We start from the raw sequence: 21544 nt of genomic DNA on the forward strand, positions 1-21544 counted from the left end.
CCTACACATTGCACTTAGAGTAGATAGTAGTTAGAGACGTACAATTCAGTATTTCTGGCTGAGGTTTGCTCTACACCATTATTAAATCGTATTCTTGCAATCATCCGAGGTCGCCTGTGACTTCCTCCCTACACCATAAGGAAACATTGCGATTGCACAACATTTTTGGTAACTTGAGCAAAAGTCACCTAAACAGAAAGCTGTCAATCATCCAGTGTGGAGGGGGAAAGCAGGACTCGCATGGTCAGCCTGTGGGTCCAGGCAGCAATTCTGTGCAATAAAATACTCGAAAGCCTCCCCATATATTTTATTTGGCGGTTGACTAAACGATGGTTTGGCCGATTGTTCTGCCGGCAGCTATCTCTTCCACTGTTCTGCTGAGCGCCTCCATGTTCTCTATGAGAGAGCCGCTGCCAGACTTCTCTGGCAGTGGCTTATCTCTGGGAGAACAAAAGGATCAACAGTCCGAAATCGGACACGCCGGATCCTTAACTTCCCCAACAATTATCTGCCCAGGGCGCCCATACACATTAGACTATCGGTCGAATCCATCGATATTTGCGGGTTTGGTCAATGTTAGGCTATTGTGTATAGAGGGGGGGCTTTAGGGGGTCCCAAACATAATACATAGCTATCTGACAAACTATGGTTCAGCTGATTGTAGGGCCGGCAGCGATTTATCCCAACTTCTCCATATACAGGAGTGAGTGCTCTTGTGTTCTCTATGAGAGATTCGCTGCTAGACATCTCTGGCCATGGCTTTTCTTGCCATTCGACGGTCCAAAATCACACAGAATGAATCTATATCTTCCCCCGACATCATTTGTCAGAGGAGAGTCGGGAGACCCCCATACACATTAGAGTGTCGGCTGAGCAGGTTTGGCCGGTGTTACTGTATTGGGGGTCTTAGGAACTACTAACCCCAATCTTGGTATACCTAGTTCTATTCTTTGCTGTCTCTTCTGATCTGCCCTTGTTCTATAGTCAGAAAACCTACTCTAGTCATGAGGCGGTATACGGTCCTGCTATAATTTATTCCACTTTGTAGCATAAACTATAGTGAATCTGTTGGGCCGCACCAGGCCATGCCCTTCCTGCGCACGTTTTATAAATGCGGCTGCGCCGGCGAAAAAATATCAAAAGTTGCAAACTTTTTGTGAACTTGCAAGAATGTGTGACTTTTGTACTCCAGTTTTTTGACCTAAAGTGATTGATGCAATTCTACATTAGCTTTTTCCTAAGCACTTTTTACACTTGGCCAATGCTGTAGTATAAGGCTGGCCATAGACGTAAGATTATTGGTGCCAACTGCTGGGCTGGTGCCCCACTGTACATATACTCGCTCAGTAGAGAGGTGATGAAGTTTCTCCCCTGGGGAAGCAGAAACATTTACAATACCCGATCCTTCCCTGACATCTTTGGAGAACGGAGAGCCTGGAGACCCTTGTGCATTTTAGATGGTCATCTGGCCCTGTAAAAAAAAATCACAGGTTCGGCTGATGTTAGTCTAATGTGTACGTCCTTCTGAAATCTTTGAGCCCTCCTTAAGAAGTGACTTAGATTCTGTAAGACACTGACATTCATTGTGACCCATTTATGTATTTTTTTTCATATAAAATTGATGTTTCTGCATATTTTTTTCCGAAGGAGCCACTGTCCTCAGTTCAGAACTCGTGGAAGAAGTTGTTTGGGACACGTAAAAATGCAGACAGAGCGTCTGCCGAGAGTTCAGTATGTGCCGGCTCTGATTCTTTATAGCTTTTCTAACCTCACTAATCATCCAAATGCGTCCACTAACCCGGAAATGCACTAACCTCAACATTGACATCTTACTAATACGTGTTCCTTCTTCAAAAGCCGAACTGAGACACATATGGGCAGTCACTGTGACGCTAGTCACTACTAGTGGACAAGCTGTGTAGCTTGGGTAGTCCAACGGTCCGGGGTCAGATACCAAGAGGGCTCGTCATATGTAAAAGGGGTAAGGCTAAAAGCGTAGTCAGGTCACAGTCCAGAGTCAGAATTCCAAGATCAGAGTTCGCCAAGGCAAAAGGGGTGATACTAACGGATAGTCAATAGGCAAATCCAGGGTCCGGCAACAGAAGATCAGAATGTCTGAAATCAGAACACAAAGCACAGAGGACAAACCGCACAGAGCTGAAAGCTACGACCGGCAGCTATCTGGGACTGACAGTTAGTTAGGTAGCTTGGTAATCACTGGAACAGGGAACACCTGAAGGAAGCTCAGCACCTCCCAGTCACAGATTGGATGACCGAGCTGTCACTCAAAATAGCTATAGGTCAGCATGCCCCTGCACTATATTGGACGGTTGATCTGTCACTCAAAATACCGACAGCTCAGCACGCCCCTGCACTAGATTGGACGGCCGAGCTGTCACTCAAAATACCGACAGCTCAGCACGCCCCTGCACTAGATTGGATGGCCGAGCTGTCACTCAAAATACCGACAGCTCAGCACGCCCCTGCACTAGATTGGATGGCCGAGCTGTCATTCAAAATACCGATCGCTCAGCCCACCCCTGCACTAGATTAGACGGCCGAGCTGTCACTCAAAATACCGACAGCTCAGCACGCCCCTGCACTAGATAGGACGGCCGAGCTGTCACTCAAAATACTGACCGCTCAGCACACCCCTGTACTGGATTGACAGCTCAGTCTCCCAATCAAAATACCGACAGCTCCGCACGCCCCTGCACTAGATTGGATGACCGAGCTGTCACTCAAAATACCGACAGCTCAGCACGCCCCTGCACTAGATTGGATGGTCGAGCTGTCACTCAAAATACCGACAGCTCAGCACGACCCTGCACTAGATTGGACGGCCGAGCTGTCACTCAAAATACCGACAGCTCAGCACGCCCCTGCACTAGATTGGATGGTCGAGCTGTCACTCAAAATACCGACAGCTCAGCACGACCCTGCACTAGATTGGACGGCCGAGCTGTCACTCAAAATACCGACAGCTCAGCACGCCCCTGCACTAGATTGGACGGCCGAGCTGTCACTCAAAATACTGACCGCTCAGCACGCCCCTGTACTGGATTGACAGCTCAGTCTCCCAATCAAAATACTGACAGCTCAGCACGCCCCTGCACTAGATTGGACGGCCGAGCTGTCACTCAAAATACTGACCGCTCAGCACGCCCCTGTACTGGATTGAGAGCTCAGTCTCCCAATCAAAATACTGACAGCTCAGCACGCCCCTGCACTAGATTGGACGGCCGAGCTGTCACTCAAAATACTGACCGCTCAGCACGCCCCTGTACTGGATTGACAGCTCAGTCTCCCAATCAAAATACCGACAGCTCAGCATGCCCCTGCACTAGATTGGACGGCCAAGCTGTCACTCAAAATACCGACAGCTCAGCACGCCCCTGCACTAGATTGGATGGTCGAGCTGTCACTCAAAATACCGACAGCTCAGCACGACCCTGCACTAGATTGGACGGCCGAGCTGTCACTCAAAATACCGACAGCTCAGCACGCCCCTGCACTAGATTGGACGGCCGAGCTGTCACTCAAAATACTGACCGCTCAGCACGCCCCTGTACTGGATTGACAGCTCAGTCTCCCAATCAAAATACTGACAGCTCAGCACGCCCCTGCACTAGATTGGACGGCCGAGCTGTCACTCAAAATACTGACCGCTCAGCACGCCCCTGTACTGGATTGAGAGCTCAGTCTCCCAATCAAAATACTGACAGCTCAGCACGCCCCTGCACTAGATTGGACGGCCGAGCTGTCACTCAAAATACTGACCGCTCAGCACGCCCCTGTACTGGATTGACAGCTCAGTCTCCCAATCACTAGATTGGACGACTGAGCTGTCAGTCACTGTGTCCTAGACCCACTGAGCGGTGGAATCGTGACTGTCACTCTCCATTATGGTGAATGTGACATATAGAAACAGCTGAGCGCTCCTACTTGGTCATTTCTTTAGCTCCATTAGACTAGAGCGCAGAATGACTGTATATTTGCCGACATTGCTCCTCTGCAAGATGGGTAATAAATGCCTAGAAATAGGGCCTAAATCTCATTAACACATGAAAGGACGACGGGAAGTTGCAGCTCTTGTGTGCATATGAATTATGCATCATCTACTCCTTTGATGTGATAGGTGAATTCAGGTAAAATTCTCTTTAGCCGGAGATGTGATTGATAATGTATGAAGAGTCTTTGAAGAACGTCCGTAAGATGAGAGGCTCTGAACCGTGTCTGGGGGAAGCTCTTACATGCAGGTGTCAGATCTAACATTCAGACTTCCAGGTCCCATTGTTTCGCCGACATCTTGATCGCGCCATTCATCTTCACTTTAGATGTGTTCATTAGACCTGGTCCGTACGGCATTGAAGATCAGATGAATTATTTACTACAGCACATTTCTAATCTGAAAGGAAAAATCAATTTTTAACAAAAAGTTACAACAAATTGTAGGTTAAAGCCCTCATACATGTTAGATACCTGTTGGCCGAAGTATCAATCAACCGACATCCATCTCCACCCGACTCCCCCATATACAGGAATGCACGGCTCAGGCTAGCGCTCCTATCTTCTCTATGAGAAAGCTGCTATCAGACTCGTTAATAGGAAGAACAATAGAAATGGCTACTGAATTTCAACATGTCAGATCCTTCTCTCCACCAACATCAACTTTGTGCTTTGAGTTCTAGTATTTTGATCTGTGTTGGATTTGCCTTTGAACATCCTTTTGCCTAGCCCCTTTGTCTTGATCCGCTACCTTCTTGGAATTCTGACCCCGGACTGTGACCTGACTCTGCCTTTGCCTTACCCCTCTATTTATGACGTACCTTCCTGGCTTTTGACATCGGACTCCCTGACTTCCCTGCCTCACGGCATATCTGCAAATAGTGATTAGCGTCACACATACAATGGCGACTGGTGGAGGAACATGTGACCAGACCTGTCCATCAGTCCTATCCAATTGAAAACCTCATACAGACAAAACTTCTTTTCTGTTGGAGGAGAATGATGGACAGGTCTGGTCACATGCTTCTCTGCCAGCAGCCATTGAATGGAATGGCATATGTCTCTTACAATTGGAGGGTAGAACAATCAAGCCATAGAGTGATCTCATTTCCATGTGTGGTCAATATAAAGGACTGGCACATGACTTATTCTTTCCCAATGCCTTACAAAAGACTCGGGGACATTCATTACTCGTAGAGAAAAAGCAATATAGGCATCAAAATAGGAAAGGATTCTTTACAGTCAGAGCATTCAGACTCTGGAATGTCCGACCATAGGAGGTAGTAATGGCAGACACTATAGCAGCATTTATGAAAACTGCTGAATTCTCGTCTAATTATAAATTACACTGATGATTATTGAAGTATGATTGATCGAGACGATTGGACTTCTGGTTTCATTTAATTCATTCATGTAGAAACACAATAATAACAAGGTGCCCGGCTTTACCTTTTTGTCATTCTTTAGACTTTTGATGAAGAACTTGATAAAGAGAGAAAAATAAGGGCAAACGCCGAAAGAGATCTGAATGAAGCTGCCCAAAGGTTGAAAATGGCTCACGACGAGATCCGGAAACTCACGGACGATTTACTTATTAAGAAAAAGGAACTTCTGGAGCTAGGTAAGTCATCACGCACTGGTGGGTATACTTCATGTCTCAGATTACTTGGCAAGTTGTCATTTTACTTATTTTTAGGCAACCAATACATTGCATCAAGGTTTTTTTTATTGTCTTAAAGGGAATCTGTCAGCAGTTTTTTGCTATGTAATCTGATAACAACATGATGTAGGGGTTGAGACCCTGATTCCAGTGATGTATCACTTAGCTTACATTACTGGGTTCAGCAGATGTGATAGAATCAGTTTTCTCTGCTGAAGATCTAGAAGAGCTGGGAATGCTGAGCTTTGTATAACTCTGCCCACAGTTCTGATTGGCTGCTTTCTATTTACACTGTATGTTGACAAAAAGCTGCCAATAAGAGCTAGGGGCGGGTTGGACCAGGATGCACGAGACACATAGTCCTGTAGTGATAATCTCCTGGTGTTAAAACACTGATTTTATTGAAACAGAAACACACAGCCCAGTAAGTGACACATCGCTGGAATCAGGGTCTCTTCCCCTACATCATGCTGTTCTCAGATTACATGCCAAAATCTGATGACTGATTCTCTTTAAAGGGGTTTCCAGCTTATAAATGGAGTTATTCCGATAATAGATATTGGAGAATTAATGATGCTAGTACTAGCAGTACTAGTGGCTTCCAAGTAGTTTTTCTTATTTTCCTATTTTAGTACTGTAGTCTGGAAGGTTTTATTAATTTACACTTGTGAAGTTCCTTGGATGCTAGAATAAAGGATCATTACTAATGCTTGTACTGTTTCTTTTCTACAGAGTGTCCAATGGATTTTACTGTTGTATTTCAGTTTTGTTGTAGTTGAATTTAGCTTTTTTCACTCTTATAGAACAAATTATGCAAAAGAAACAAGAAGACACCAATGCACTAGAGCAAGAACTTAAAGACCTGAGAGACAATGGTGAGATTTAACGTTTTGTCTTAAGGTGCCCAGAGACATAATGGCAGGCAGGTGGGAATGAAGGATCATGCATATTGAATTTCAATATGTCTGATTAAATTGTTTTTAAAAGAGCCCGCCTCCACAGGTCATCTTGTTCCCCTCTCCCCATTGAGAACACTTGTGTGGCGCCCCTGAGGGTTCGGTCACCACAGGGGTACTGCATCTCTTTAATGAGGTGTGGTATCTCTCCTTCGAGGTAAGGATGGTGCAGCTGTCAGGACCCCACCTCTGCATCCAACACTACACCTCTCCCACCTGAGGGGGGGCTAATATGCACCAGGGTGCTGCCCCAGCCGGGATAAGAGGAGATGGGGGAACCAAAGTTAGGGGGAACCTAGTAGAGGGTGGAGGACGCACATTTAGGTTACACTTAAAAATTCATATTTAATTAACGGCCATCTTGGGCTTATGGTCTTTTGATTGTGATCTTCATCACTGAACGTGGCTTTCTGTGTGAACCTGCAGTTGATGGGGACACGGTCCTCGTACTCTGGCCTTGAGTCGAGGAGCGGGCTAGAGTTAACGGCTGTCTCTACCCGGTCAAGGTCCCTACCCAAGAAGGCCTGGAGGGGAGCGGAGGAGTAAAGCTCCGCAGGCAAAAGGATCCCAGGGGGATGCAGACGGAGCGGTATACGCCACCTGTCCTCACTATTCTGGCCTAGTCAGAGGGATTCCTGCTGCAAAAGGGGTACCGGCCCCCGATATCTGACTCTGTCACTTCACGTCTTAGTCGGAGAAGCCTGGAGGCTCAGTGGATCCCACCGGGTAACGGATGGAGCGGAGTTGCCACCCGTACCCTTGTTCTGTGCGTAGTCCAGAGGGAGACCCGGCCTTAGTACACGTACCACATATGGACAGGAGAGGACCTAGTGGGAAAGTCTAGGAACACTCTGGTGCGGGGTCCTGACCAAAGTACCTGAACTACTCGGAGGTTGCTGGAACCCCGGTCCTGGTGGTCGCAGCGCGCCGTGAGGAGCAGGGAGAAGCCTTGCAGATGTGCATTCTACCATGAGTAAAGCTTGGAACACTACCCCTATGGCCTCCGGTTTCTGATTGCAACGCGGCACCGCACCACACCGCACCACATCTCCCACTACGATCCCCATCCTCCTGTTCCTTCTGCCCTGAGGCCCTGCTCCGCCTGTGGGGAGTAGTACCATCTGCTGCTGCCACTACATCCCGCCTCAGAGGACTGAACGCAGCGCTGGTGGAGGATCACCAGAAACCACAGGTGGCGTAGTCAATAGAACCACTCGATTACCACCGTCCCTCCTAGCCCCTTATTTTGATGTGACAACCCTGGGCACGGGCCGGGCCTAGGCCACGACTACATCCACCTTCCACCTGGAGGCCCGGTTCCAAGTACCCCCATCTCTCAGGGTGGGCTAGCGAGCGAAGTAGAGGCGTCACACATGCACGCTCAGTCGGGGTTAGAGGGGGCCTGGGGTTTGGGAGGAATAACTAAGAACAAGGGTTCGGTGGACAGCACTTTAAGGTGTATGACCGCTTTAGAAAAACATTTATATAGTGGGGTCTAATATGTATTGGCCATTTAATGCATTTAATGTGACTACATTTCCCAGGATTTCTTTGTAGTTTTTATCGGGATGTCTGTAAATTTGTGTACATTGAATGGCAGACTACACCCACTGATACAACTTGAAGGCTTTTTAATTATATCTGTTTCTTTGCAGATTCCCTTGAACTGCAAAAAGCCAAAGAACATAATAGTCGATTAGATAAAGAGATTCTTGTCTTACGCCAGCGAGTCAGATCACTGGATTCTGAAAGGAAAAAGTATCTGGAGCAGGTTTGCTTTTTTTAATTATTATTTGTATTTATGAATAAAATAAAGGGGTTGTCCAGGAGAAAGATATTGATGACCTATTCATAGGATAAGCCATTGATATCTGATTGGTTGTTAACAGATCCTGTAGCCACCGGAAGTAAATGGTGCACAGGGCGTGGAAACTTCAACTCCATATACTATATAGTGGCCGTTCTACACAGCGTACGGTTCTGTACACCGTGTACGTCAGGGGGCCACAGGACTTGGTAAAAGCTGATTGTGAGGGGTTTCAGTTGTCAAACCCCCACTGTTCTGATATCGATGCTCTATCTTATAGATACACTTTTCACATTAGCTTCTTCAAAGCCCTTACGGGTGGTCCTTCTTGAAGCACCTTTGAAGGAGCTAAAGCGAAACTCACATTAGGGTTGGTCTTTGTTATCTCACATTTACTCTGTTAAATTTATCTGGCCGGTCTTTCTCCTATTTTGTTACAGTCTCCCTTGGTTATAGGTTTATTTTTATTTAGGAGTACGTATCCATTTCTAAGCAGTTTGGCCTCTGTGATTACTAAACATAATATAAGTCACCTGATTCCGGCCCGGAATTAAATAATCTGGGTCACAAGTGAGGCCAAAAAGATTTTTTTTGCATAGAATAATGTAAAATAAAATTAGTCTTTTTATGTATCTTATTTGTGTGTTTTTTTTCATCTTTCCTAGTGTGAAAAAAGTAACAGTGACTCAACAAGCTCCACAACCGCACCTATAAACCTGCAAGACAATCCGGAGCTACATAAAAAGTAATTCTACTTAAAATAAATACTTTCCAGGGCTTGTATACCATGTACAATGGGGCACTATGGGTCAGCGGAGAATGGGCATAACTCATTGGGTGATTAGAGTTGGATCTGGGGTCTCTTGCTTCACAGATCCTCAATGAAAGGGAAAGAACAGACCATGGGAGTTATACTAAAGCTGGGCATACACATTAGATAGTTGTGGGACAAATGATCGTAGGGCTGACACCTATCTCTCGAGACTCCCCCATACAGAACGATCGTATGGCTGACGCCTATCTCTCGAGGCTCCCCCATACAGAACGATCGTATGACTGACACCTATCTCTCGAGACTCCTCCATACAGAACAATCGTATGGCTGATGGCTGACACCTATCTCTCGAGACTACCCCATACAGAACGATCATATGGCTGACACCTATCTCTCTAGACTCCCACATACAGTACAGTCATATGGCTGACACCTATCTCTCGAGACTCCCCTATATAGAACGATCGTATGGCTGACAGCTACCTCTCGAGACTCCCCCATACAGAACGATCGTATGACTGACACCTATCTCTCGAGACTCCCCCATACAGAACGATCGTATGACTGACACCTATCTCTCGAGGCTCCCCCATACAGAACGATCATATGGCTGACAGCTGTCTCTCGAGACTCCCCCATACAGAACGATCGTATGGCTGACAGCTGTCTCTCGAGACTCCCCCATACAGAACGATCGTATGGCTGACACCTATCTCTCGAGACTCCCCCATACAGAACGATCGTATGGCTGACACCTATCTCTCGAGACTCCCCCATACAAAACGATCGTATGGCTGACACCTATCTCTCGAGACTCCCCCATACAGAATGATCATATGGCTGACACCTATCTCTCTAGACTCCCCTATATAGAACGATTGTATGGCTGACAGCTATCTCTCGAGACTCCCCCATACAGAACGATCGTATGACTGACACCTATCTCTCGAGGCTCCCCCATACAGAACGATCGTATGGCTGACAGCTATCTCTCGAGACTCCTCCATACAGAATGATCGTATGGCTGACAGCTATCTCTCGAGGCTCCCCCATACAGAACGATCGTATGGCTGACAGCTATCTCTCGAGACTCCTCCATACAGAACGATCGTATGGCTGACACCTATCTCTCGAGACTCCCCCATACAGAACGATCGTATGACTGACACCTATCTCTCGAGACTCCCCTATATAGAACGATTGTATGGCTGACAGCTATCTCTCGAGACTCCCCCATACAGAACGATCGTATGACTGACACCTATCTCTCGAGACTCCCCCATACAGAACGATCGTGTGGCTGACACCTATCTCTCGAGGCTCCCCCATACAGAACGATCGTATGGCTGACAGCTATCTCTCGAGACTCCCCCATACAGAGGACCCTTTTCTCATCTGACAGCTCCTGTATTCTCTACCAGAGCGGCTGCCAGATCATCAGACAGAGGCTTATATCTCCACCAATCAAAAGTTTTGGGCTATTGAATTCCAACTTAATTGGCTGGGGGAACAGTCGGGAGGCCTCCATACACATTAGATAGTTGGCCGATCCCTCATTAATCGTGTGTTTCGGCTGACTTTTATCTTATATACAGTACAGACCAAATGTTTGGACACACCTTCTCATTTAAAGATTTTTCTGTATTTTCATGACTTTGAAAATTGTACATTCACACTGAAGGCATCAAAACTATGGATTAACACATGTGGAATTATATACTGAACAAAAAAGTGTGAAACAACTGAAAATATATTCTAGGTTCTTCAAAGTAGCCACCTTTTGCTTTGATGACTGCTTTGCACACTCTTGGCATTCTCTTGATGAGCTTCAAGAGGTGGTCACCGGAAATGGTTTTCACTTCACAGGTGTGCCCTGTCAGGTTTAGTAAGTGGGATTTCTTGCCTAATAAATGGGTTTGGGACCATCAGTTGTGTTGTGCAGAAGTCAGGTGGATACACAACTGATAGTCCTACTGAATAGACTGTTAGAATTTGTATTATGGCAAGAAATAAGCAGCTAAGTAAAGAAAAACGAGTGGCCATCATTACTTTAAGAAATGAAGGTCAGTCAGTGCAAAAAATTTGGAAAACTTTGAAAGTGTCCCCAAGTGCAGTTGCAAAAACCATCAAGCGCTACAAAGAAACTGGCTCACATAAGGACCGCCCCAGGAAAGGAAGACCAAGAGTCACCTCTGCTTCTGAGGATAAGTTTATCCGAGTCACCAGCCTCAGAAATCGCAGGTTAACAGCAGCTCAGATTAGAGACCAGGTCAATGCCACACAGAGTTCTAGCAGCAGACACATCTCTACAACAACTGTTAAGAGGAGACTTTGTGCAGCAGGCCTTCATGGTAAAATAGCTGCTAGGAAACCACTGCTAAGGACAGGCAACAAGCAGAAGAGACTTGTTTGGGCTAAAGAACACAAGGAATGGACATTAGACCAGTGGAAATCTGTGCTTTGGTCTGATGAGTCCAAATTTGAGATCTTTGGTTCCAACCACCATGTCTTTTTGTGACGCAGAAAAGGTGAACGGATGGACTCTACATGCCTGGTTCCCACCGTGAGGCATGGAGGAGGAGGTGTGATGGTGTGGGGGTGCTTTGCTGGTGACACTGTTGGGGATTTATTTAAAACTGAAGGCATACTGAACCAGCATGGCTACCACAGCATCTTGCAGCGGCATGCTATTCCATCCGGTTTGCGTTTAGTTGGACCATCATTTATTTTTCAACAGGACAATGACCCCAAACTCACCTCCAGGCTGTGTAAGGGCTATTTGACCAAGAAGGAGAGTGATGGGGTGCTGCTCCAGATGACTTGGCCTCCACAGTCACCAGACCTGAACACAATCGAGATGGTTTGGGGTGAGCTGGACCGCAGAGTGAAGGCAAAAGGGCCAACAAGTGCTAAGCATCTCTGGGAACTCCTTCAAGATTGTTGGAAGACCATTTCCGGTGACTACCTCTTGAAGCTCATCAAGAGAATGCCAAGAGTGTGCAAAGCAGTCATCAAAGCAAAAGGTGGCTACTTTGAAGAACCTAGAATATAAGACATATTTTCAGTTGTTTCACCCTTTTTTGTTAAGTCTATAATTCCACATGTGTTAATTCATAGTTTTGATGCCTTCAGTGTGAATGCACAATTTTATAGTCATGAAAATACAGAAAAATGTTTAAATGAGAAGGTGTGTCCAAACTTTTGGTCTGTACTGTGTGTAGAGTGTGCTATTCCACACTTTGGCAACTGGAGAAAGCAGAGGCCCCGGGGCAGGAACGTTACACACTTCATGTGCTCTTTAACTAGTAATTTGCAGCTTGTTAGATGCTCGTCATAGTTCACATCATTCTCCAGAAATTCCAGCTTTGTTGTGTAATTCTGCAATTCTGCAACAATTATGAGCCACCAGAATAGACAAGTATTACAAGTCTGTACCTGCCGTCAGGTTACCATCGGACTCGCTGTTATTTTCCTTTTTGGAGCCCTGTACAGCTACACAATTGGCACGTACACCACTGATTGACAGGTATCAGTTGAGTGTCCCACAAAAAACAAGGCGCTAAATTGCTTTGTAGACAAAAAATGTAAAAAAGCCATAAGAAGCAAAAAGCAAAAGAATCCCTCGCCTTCGGGGATTAAACAGAATATAGTGCAGGAGGCGAAATCTAAAGGAGTTGTCTCAACTTTTATTCTTCAGGAGCACACCGCTCCCAGCTTTCGCTCTGCAGGGAGCCCAACGCTTCTAAAGATTCACAGCAGCATGGTCGCACCGCTGGTCTGTGGTCATTTGGAGCAAGGAAAAAGTGCGGGGGCACAGAGTAGCGAACAGGCTGTAAAGCAAAGAGCCTGCTACCGGCGGCAACTCTTAGACTGCAGGGTGGTCGGTATCCTAGGCAATGAGCCATACAATATATTATTAAAAATACCTCCGTCCTTGAGAGCAGAGATCTTTAATAAGAATGTTATTTTGATTATGTACATGAGCCCCACCATCTTGGTTGCTAAGGACACCGCTGATCTGTGGGCGGTGTAATAAGAAGTACTTAGGGGTAAGCGATAGGGAGATTTATGATTGCTTTGGTCAGTAGAAAATAGTTTATAGTTTTCCAGCCAGATTTAGAAATCTGGCTGGAAAGTGGCCAACTTTCCCCTCCCTCTATGAGAAAATGTATGCGAATTTCATAAATCACTTCACTGAGTCCATCTCCATGTTCCTGGAATTGAAGCATTGTTTTCTCGCCAGGTGTAAACTCGAGGTTGAGGATAAGGAATGTCGGATTAAGCAGCTGCAGCACAAGTTCCAAAAACTACAGAGCGAATACGATGACATTGTGGAGCGTAATGAGGAGCTGGAGTCCATTGTGGGGGAAACGCAGAACCGCACTAAAGAACAAGTGGATTTTTTGGAGTGTGAAATAGCCGGACTCCAGAGGACGGTGAGTCTGAAATCTGTCATGGAAGTGATTCAGAAAAGTAAAGTGAACGCTAAGTGAATGGTGACATTTTTCTCTTTACAGACGTTATGGCATTATTTAAGGGTATTTTTGTATTGACCCAAATTTGGTTAGGTTATCAATCTCAGACTAGTGAGGGTTTTACAACCCGTTTCCCCCACGATCAGCTCCTATAACTTCCACTAGTGGCCGGATGTAAACCATGAATAGAGTTGGAGCATATTCTGTTTAGTTGCCTTTCCCGAGTGCTGCAGATTAGATCCTATTGAGAAGAACAGGCGCTGATCTGCTGCACCCTGCAGCGACCACTACACAGTGTACAGAGCTGTGCTGTACCGGCTGTGTTCACTGTTTTCATCCGGCCTCTGATGGAGGTGATAGATGATCGTGGGGGTGTAGGGTGTCAAAACCTCATTGATCTGATCTTCATGATATATCCTAAAGTTAGGTCATCAATATGACCTAACCCACAAATCTGTGCCAGAAAATCCACTGCAGATTTGCTAAGTGAGAACATAAGACTAATAAGAAATAAAAGTTATCTAGAATTGGGCAGCAGTGCACATGCCTGACCTGTGCTCCATTCATTCCCTATGGGGCTGCTCCGCTCTGCGCTCAGCTGTTTCCAGCAGCCCCATAGGGAATAAATGGAGCAGCACTTGGGCATTTAACCATTTTGCACCCCTTTCTATCGATCGGTGCAATTTCCAGTGGTCGGATTCCCAGTGATCAGCACATTATCACCTAAACTGTGGATAGGTCATACTGTATCATGTTTTAAGGGAACAACCCCTTTAAGGCTCACAACCTTATTGCTCCTTAGCAGCTGGTATATTTTTATAACTGGTGTGCAATAAATAATGTACTCAGGTCCTAAGCAATGCGCGCTGTCCTGGCATCAACACAATAATGAGCACAATGTGTAGCACATCCACTAGATGGCGCCGCTTGCTGCCATTGATCCTGGTGGAGAAGAAGCGCAGATTGTTTCTGATTGTGGGGGACCTGTGACCGGAATGCCGTATCCTGGATACCACAAACACTAAAGTGCCATGAAAGTTGTGACACTCCGTGTACTGCAGCGACAGCAGCCTCTCCTGACGGGGACGCTCCGCTTCTCCAGACCTGTCACCTGTCTTGTAACTCTTTATTTCTAGCAGTAAGTTGTCACTGAAAATGTAATCATGTTTTATATCTCATGGTAAGTCGCAAAAATGTTTACAGCTACATTTTAGTTATTTATTTATTTATTTATTTTTTTTATGAATCGTGTTTGGTGTCATTAGATTATGAACCTGGAAGCTGAGCTGACCGAGATGGCGGAGCAGCGGGAAATCAGAGAAGAGATGCTTGCTTCTGCGCAAAAGGAGAGCGCCGACATAAAGAGGCTGTCAGACGTCCAGCAGGTATATAGGCGTACAGCAGAGTATATAGGTGTACAGCAGGTATATAGGCATGCAGCAGGTATATAGACGTACAGCAGGTATATAGGCGTGCAGCAGGTATATAGGCGTACAGCAGAGTATATAGGTGTACAGCAGGTATATAGGTGTGCAGCAGGTATATAGACGTACAGCAGAGTATATAGGTGTACAGCAGGTATATAGGCATGCAGCAGGTATATAGACGTACAGCAGGTATATAGGCGTGCAGCAGGTATATAGGTGTACAGCAGAGTATATAGGCATACAGCAGGTATATAGGTGTGCAGCAGGTATATAGACGTACAGCAGGTATATAGGCGTGCAGCAGGTATATAGGCGTACAGCAGAGTATATAGGTGTACAGCAGGTATATAGGCATGCAGCAGGTATATAGACGTGCAGCAGAGTATATAGGCGTACAGCAGAGTATATAGGCGTACAGCAGGTATATAGGCGTACAGCAGAGTATATAGGTGTACAGCAGGTATATAGGCATGCAGCAGGTATATAGACCTACAGCAGGTATATAGGCGTACAGCAGAGTATATAGGCGTACAGCAGGTATATAGGCGTACAGCAGAGTATATAGGTGTACAGCAGGTATATAGGCATGCAGCAGGTATATAGACGTACAGCAGGTATATAGGCATGCAGCAGGTATATAGACGTGCAGCAGAGTATATAGGTGTACAGCAGGTATATAGGCGTACAGCAGAGTATATAGACGTGCAGCAGGTATATAGGCGTGCAGCAGAGTATATAGGCGTACAGCAGAGTATATAGGCGTACAGCAGGTATATAGGCGTACAGCAGAGTATATAGGTGTACAGCAGGTATATAGGCATGCAGCAGGTATATAGACGTGCAGCAGGTATATAGGCGTGCAGCAGAGTATATAGGCGTACAGCAGGTGTATAGGCGTGCAGCAGAGTATATAGGCGTGCAGCAGGTATATAGGCGTGCAGCAGAGTATATAGGCGTACAGCAGAGTATATAGGCGTACAGCAGGTATATAGGCGTACAGCAGAGTATATAGGTGTACTGCAGGTATATAGGCATGCTGCAGGTATATAGACGTACAGCAGGTATATAGGCGTACAGCAGGTATATAGGCGTACAGCAGAGTATATAGGCGTACAGCAGGTATATAGGCGTACAGCAGAGTATATAGGTGTACAGCAGGTATATAGGCATGCAGCAGGTATATAGACGTACAGCAGGTATATAGGCGTACAGCAGGTATATAGACGTACAGCAGGTATATAGGCATACAGCAGAGTATATAGGCGTACAGCAGAGTATATAGGCGTACAGCAGAGTATATAGGTGTACAGCAGGTATATAGGCATGCAGCAGGTATATAGACGTACAGCAGAGTATATAGGCGTACAGCAGAGTATATAGGCGTACAGCAGGTATATAGGCGTACAGCAGGTATATAGGCGTACAGCAGAGTATATAGGCGTACAGCAGGTATATAGGCATGCAGCAGGTATATAGACGTACAGCAGGTATATAGGCATGCAGCAGGTATATAGACGTACAGCAGGTATATAGGCGTACAGCAGGTATATAGGCGTACAGCAGGTATATAGGCGTACAGCAGAGTATATAGGTGTACAGCAGGTATATAGGCATGCAGCAGGTATATAGACGTACAGCAGGTATATAGGCATGCAGCAGGTATATAGACGTGCAGCAGAGTATATAGGTGTACAGCAGGTATATAGGCGTACAGCAGAGTATATAGACGTGCAGCAGGTATATAGGCGTGCAGCAGAGTATATAGGCGTACAGCAGAGTATATAGGCGTACAGCAGGTATATAGGCGTACAGCAGAGTATATAGGTGTACAGCAGGTATATAGGCATGCAGCAGGTATATAGACATGCAGCAGGTATATAGGCGTGCAGCAGAGTATATAGGCGTACAGCAGGTGTATAGGCGTGCAGCAGAGTATATAGGCGTGCAGCAGGTATATAGGCATGCTGCAGGTATATAGACGTACAGCAGGTATATAGGCGTACAGCAGGTATATAGGCGTACAGCAGAGTATATAGGCGTACAGCAGGTATATAGGCGTACAGCAGAGTATATAGGTGTACAGCAGGTATATAGGCATGCAGCAGGTATATAGACGTACAGCAGGTATATAGGCGTACAGCAGGTATATAGACGTACAGCAGGTATATAGGCATACAGCAGAGTATATAGGCGTACAGCAGAGTATATAGGCGTACAGCAGAGTATATAGGTGTACAGCAGGTATATAGGCATGCAGCAGGTATATAGGCGTGCAGCAGAGTATATAGGCGTACAGCAGAGTATATAGGCGTACAGCAGGTATATAGGCGTACAGCAGAGTATATAGGTGTACAGCAGGTATATAGGCATGCAGCAGGTATATAGACGTACAGCAGGTATATAGGCGTACAGCAGGTATATAGGCGTACAGCAGAGTATATAGGCGTACAGCAGGTATATAGGCGTACAGCAGAGTATATAGGTGTACAGCAGGTATATAGGCATGCAGCAGGTATATAGACGTACAGCAGGTATATAGGCGTACAGCAGGTATATAGGCATACAGCAGGTATATAGGCATGCAGCAGGTATATAGACGTACAGCAGGTATATAGGCGTACAGCAGGTATATAGGCGTACAGCAGAGTATATAGGCGTACAGCAGGTATATAGGCGTACAGCAGAGTATATAGGCGTACAGCAGGTATATAGGCGTACAGCAGAGTATATAGGTGTACAGCATGTATATAGGCATGCAGCAGGTATATAGACGTACAGCAGGTATATAGGCGTACAGCAGGTATATAGGCGTGCAGCAGGTATATAGGCGTGCAGCAGAGTATATAGGCGTACAGCAGGTATATAGGCGTACAGCAGGTATATAGGCGTGCAGCAGAGTATATAGGGGTACAGCAGGTATAAAGGCGTACAGCAGGTATATAGGTGTGCAGCAGGTATATAGACGTACAGCAGAGTATATAGGTGTACAGCAGGTATATAGGCATGCAGCAGGTATATAGACGTACAGCAGGTATATAGGCGTGCAGCAGGTATATAGGTGTACAGCAGAGTATATAGGCATACAGCAGGTATATAGGTGTGCAGCAGGTATATAGACGTACAGCAGGTATATAGGCGTGCAGCAGGTATATAGGCGTACAGCAGAGTATATAGGTGTACAGCAGGTATATAGGCATGCAGCAGGTATATAGACGTGCAGCAGAGTATATAGGCGTACAGCAGAGTATATAGGCGTACAGCAGGTATATAGGCGTACAGCAGAGTATATAGGTGTACAGCAGGTATATAGGCATGCAGCAGGTATATAGACGTACAGCAGGTATATAGGCGTACAGCAGAGTATATAGGCGTACAGCAGGTATATAGGCGTACAGCAGAGTATATAGGTGTACAGCAGGTATATAGGCATGCAGCAGGTATATAGACGTACAGCAGGTATATAGGCATGCAGCAGGTATATAGACGTGCAGCAGAGTATATAGGTGTACAGCAGGTATATAGGCGTACAGCAGAGTATATAGACGTGCAGCAGGTATATAGGCGTGCAGCAGAGTATATAGGCGTACAGCAGAGTATATAGGCGTACAGCAGGTATATAGGCGTACAGCAGAGTATATAGGTGTACAGCAGGTATATAGGCATGCAGCAGGTATATAGACGTGCAGCAGGTATATAGGCGTGCAGCAGAGTATATAGGCGTACAGCAGAGTATATAGGCGTACAGCAGGTATATAGGCGTGCAGCAGAGTATATAGGCGTGCAGCAGGTATATAGGCGTGCAGCAGAGTATATAGGCGTACAGCAGGTATATAGGCGTACAGCAGAGTATATAGGTGTACAGCAGGTATATAGGCATGCTGCAGGTATATAGACGTACAGCAGGTATATAGGCGTACAGCAGGTATATAGGCGTACAGCAGAGTATATAGGCGTACAGCAGGTATATAGGCGTACAGCAGAGTATATAGGTGTACAGCAGGTATATAGGCATGCAGCAGGTATATAGACGTACAGCAGGTATATAGGCGTACAGCAGGTATATAGACGTACAGCAGGTATATAGGCATACAGCAGAGTATATAGGCGTGCAGCAGGTATATAGGCGTGCAGCAGAGTATATAGGCGTACAGCAGAGTATATAGGCGTACAGCAGGTATATAGGCGTACAGCAGAGTATATAGGTGTACAGCAGGTATATAGGCATGCAGCAGGTATATAGACGTACAGCAGGTATATAGGCATGCAGCAGGTATATAGACGTGCAGCAGAGTATATAGGTGTACAGCAGGTATATAGGCGTACAGCAGAGTATATAGACGTGCAGCAGGTATATAGGCGTGCAGCAGAGTATATAGGCGTACAGCAGAGTATATAGGCGTACAGCAGGTATATAGGCGTACAGCAGAGTATATAGGTGTACAGCAGGTATATAGGCATGCAGCAGGTATATAGACGTGCAGCAGGTATATAGGCGTGCAGCAGAGTATATAGGCGTACAGCAGGTGTATAGGCGTGCAGCAGAGTATATAGGCGTGCAGCAGGTATATAGGCGTGCAGCAGAGTATATAGGCGTACAGCAGAGTATATAGGCATACAGCAGGTATATAGGCGTACAGCAGAGTATATAGGTGTACTGCAGGTATATAGGCATGCTGCAGGTATATAGACGTACAGCAGGTATATAGGCGTACAGCAGGTATATAGGCGTACAGCAGAGTATATAGGCGTACAGCAGGTATATAGGCGTACAGCAGAGTATATAGGTGTACAGCAGGTATATAGGCATGCAGCAGGTATATAGACGTACAGCAGGTATATAGTCGTACAGCAGGTATATAGACGTACAGCAGGTATATAGGCATACAGCAGAGTATATAGGCGTACAGCAGAGTATATAGGCGTACAGCAGAGTATATAGGTGTACAGCAGGTATATAGGCATGCAGCAGGTATATAGACGTACAGCAGAGTATATAGGCGTACAGCAGAGTATATAGGCGTACAGCAGGTATATAGGCGTACAGCAGAGTATATAGGCGTACAGCAGGTATATAGGCGTACAGCAGAGTATATAGGCGTACAGCAGGTATATAGGCATGCAGCAGGTATATAGACGTACAGCAGGTATATAGGCATGCAGCAGGTATATAGACGTACAGCAGGTATATAGGCGTACAGCAGGTATATAGGCGTACAGCAGGTATATAGGCGTACAGCAGAGTATATAGGTGTACAGCAGGTATATAGGCATGCAGCAGGTATATAGACGTACAGCAGGTATATAGGCATGCAGCAGGTATATAGACGTGCAGCAGAGTATATAGGTGTACAGCAGGTATATAGGCGTACAGCAGAGTATATAGACGTGCAGCAGGTATATAGGCGTGCAGCAGAGTATATAGGCGTACAGCAGAGTATATAGGCGTACAGCAGGTATATAGGCGTACAGCAGAGTATATAGGTGTACAGCAGGTATATAGGCATGCAGCAGGTATATAGACGTGCAGCAGGTATATAGGCGTGCAGCAGAGTATATAGGCGTACAGCAGGTGTATAGGCGTGCAGCAGAGTATATAGGCGTGCAGCAGGTATATAGGCGTGCAGCAGAGTATATAGGCGTACAGCAGAGTATATAGGCGTACAGCAGGTATATAGGCGTACAGCAGAGTATATAGGTGTACTGCAGGTATATAGGCATGCTGCAGGTATATAGACGTACAGCAGGTATATAGGCGTACAGCAGGTATATAGGCGTACAGCAGAGTATATAGGCGTACAGCAGGTATATAGGCGTACAGCAGAGTATATAGGTGTACAGCAGGTATATAGGCATGCAGCAGGTATATAGACGTACAGCAGGTATATAGGCGTACAGCAGGTATATAGACGTACAGCAGGTATATAGGCATACAGCAGAGTATATAGGCGTACAGCAGAGTATATAGGCGTACAGCAGAGTATATAGGTGTACAGCAGGTATATAGGCATGCAGCAGGTATATAGGCGTGCAGCAGAGTATATAGGCGTACAGCAGAGTATATAGGCGTACAGCAGGTATATAGGCGTACAGCAGAGTATATAGGTGTACAGCAGGTATATAGGCATGCAGCAGGTATATAGACGTACAGCAGGTATATAGGCGTACAGCAGGTATATAGGCGTACAGCAGAGTATATAGGCGTACAGCAGGTATATAGGCGTACAGCAGAGTATATAGGTGTACAGCAGGTATATAGGCATGCAGCAGGTATATAGACGTACAGCAGGTATATAGGCGTACAGCAGGTATATAGGCATACAGCAGGTATATAGGCATGCAGCAGGTATATAGACGTACAGCAGGTATATAGGCGTACAGCAGGTATATAGGCGTACAGCAGAGTATATAGGCGTACAGCAGGTATATAGGCGTACAG

At 45.9% G+C, this 21544-nt stretch overlaps 1 protein-coding gene across 2 annotated transcripts in view; it reads left to right on the forward strand.

The window, feature by feature from the left end:
• The window catches only part of CCDC30 (coiled-coil domain containing 30), a 110921-nt gene that overhangs the window by 22576 nt on the left and 66801 nt on the right, over positions 1 to 21544 (forward strand). Inside the window, exons 7-13 of one of the 2 annotated variants that reach the window (XM_073656795.1) lie at positions 1648 to 1731; positions 5476 to 5629; positions 6472 to 6543; positions 8280 to 8395; positions 9097 to 9176; positions 13450 to 13642; positions 14947 to 15066. In XM_073656795.1, coding sequence (XP_073512896.1) covers positions 1648 to 1731; positions 5476 to 5629; positions 6472 to 6543; positions 8280 to 8395; positions 9097 to 9176; positions 13450 to 13642; positions 14947 to 15066 — 819 coding nt within the window. The remainder of the gene's footprint in view (positions 1 to 1647; positions 1732 to 5475; positions 5630 to 6471; positions 6544 to 8279; positions 8396 to 9096; positions 9177 to 13449; positions 13643 to 14946; positions 15067 to 21544) is intronic. The other variant, XM_073656796.1, reaches the window with a different exon arrangement.

This window comes from Phyllobates terribilis, unplaced genomic scaffold (genome assembly GCF_046119375.1).
Source record: "Phyllobates terribilis strain yellow unplaced genomic scaffold, ASM4611937v1 Scaffold_12__6_contigs__length_324123572, whole genome shotgun sequence".
Classification (NCBI taxonomy): Eukaryota; Metazoa; Chordata; class Amphibia; order Anura; family Dendrobatidae; genus Phyllobates; species Phyllobates terribilis.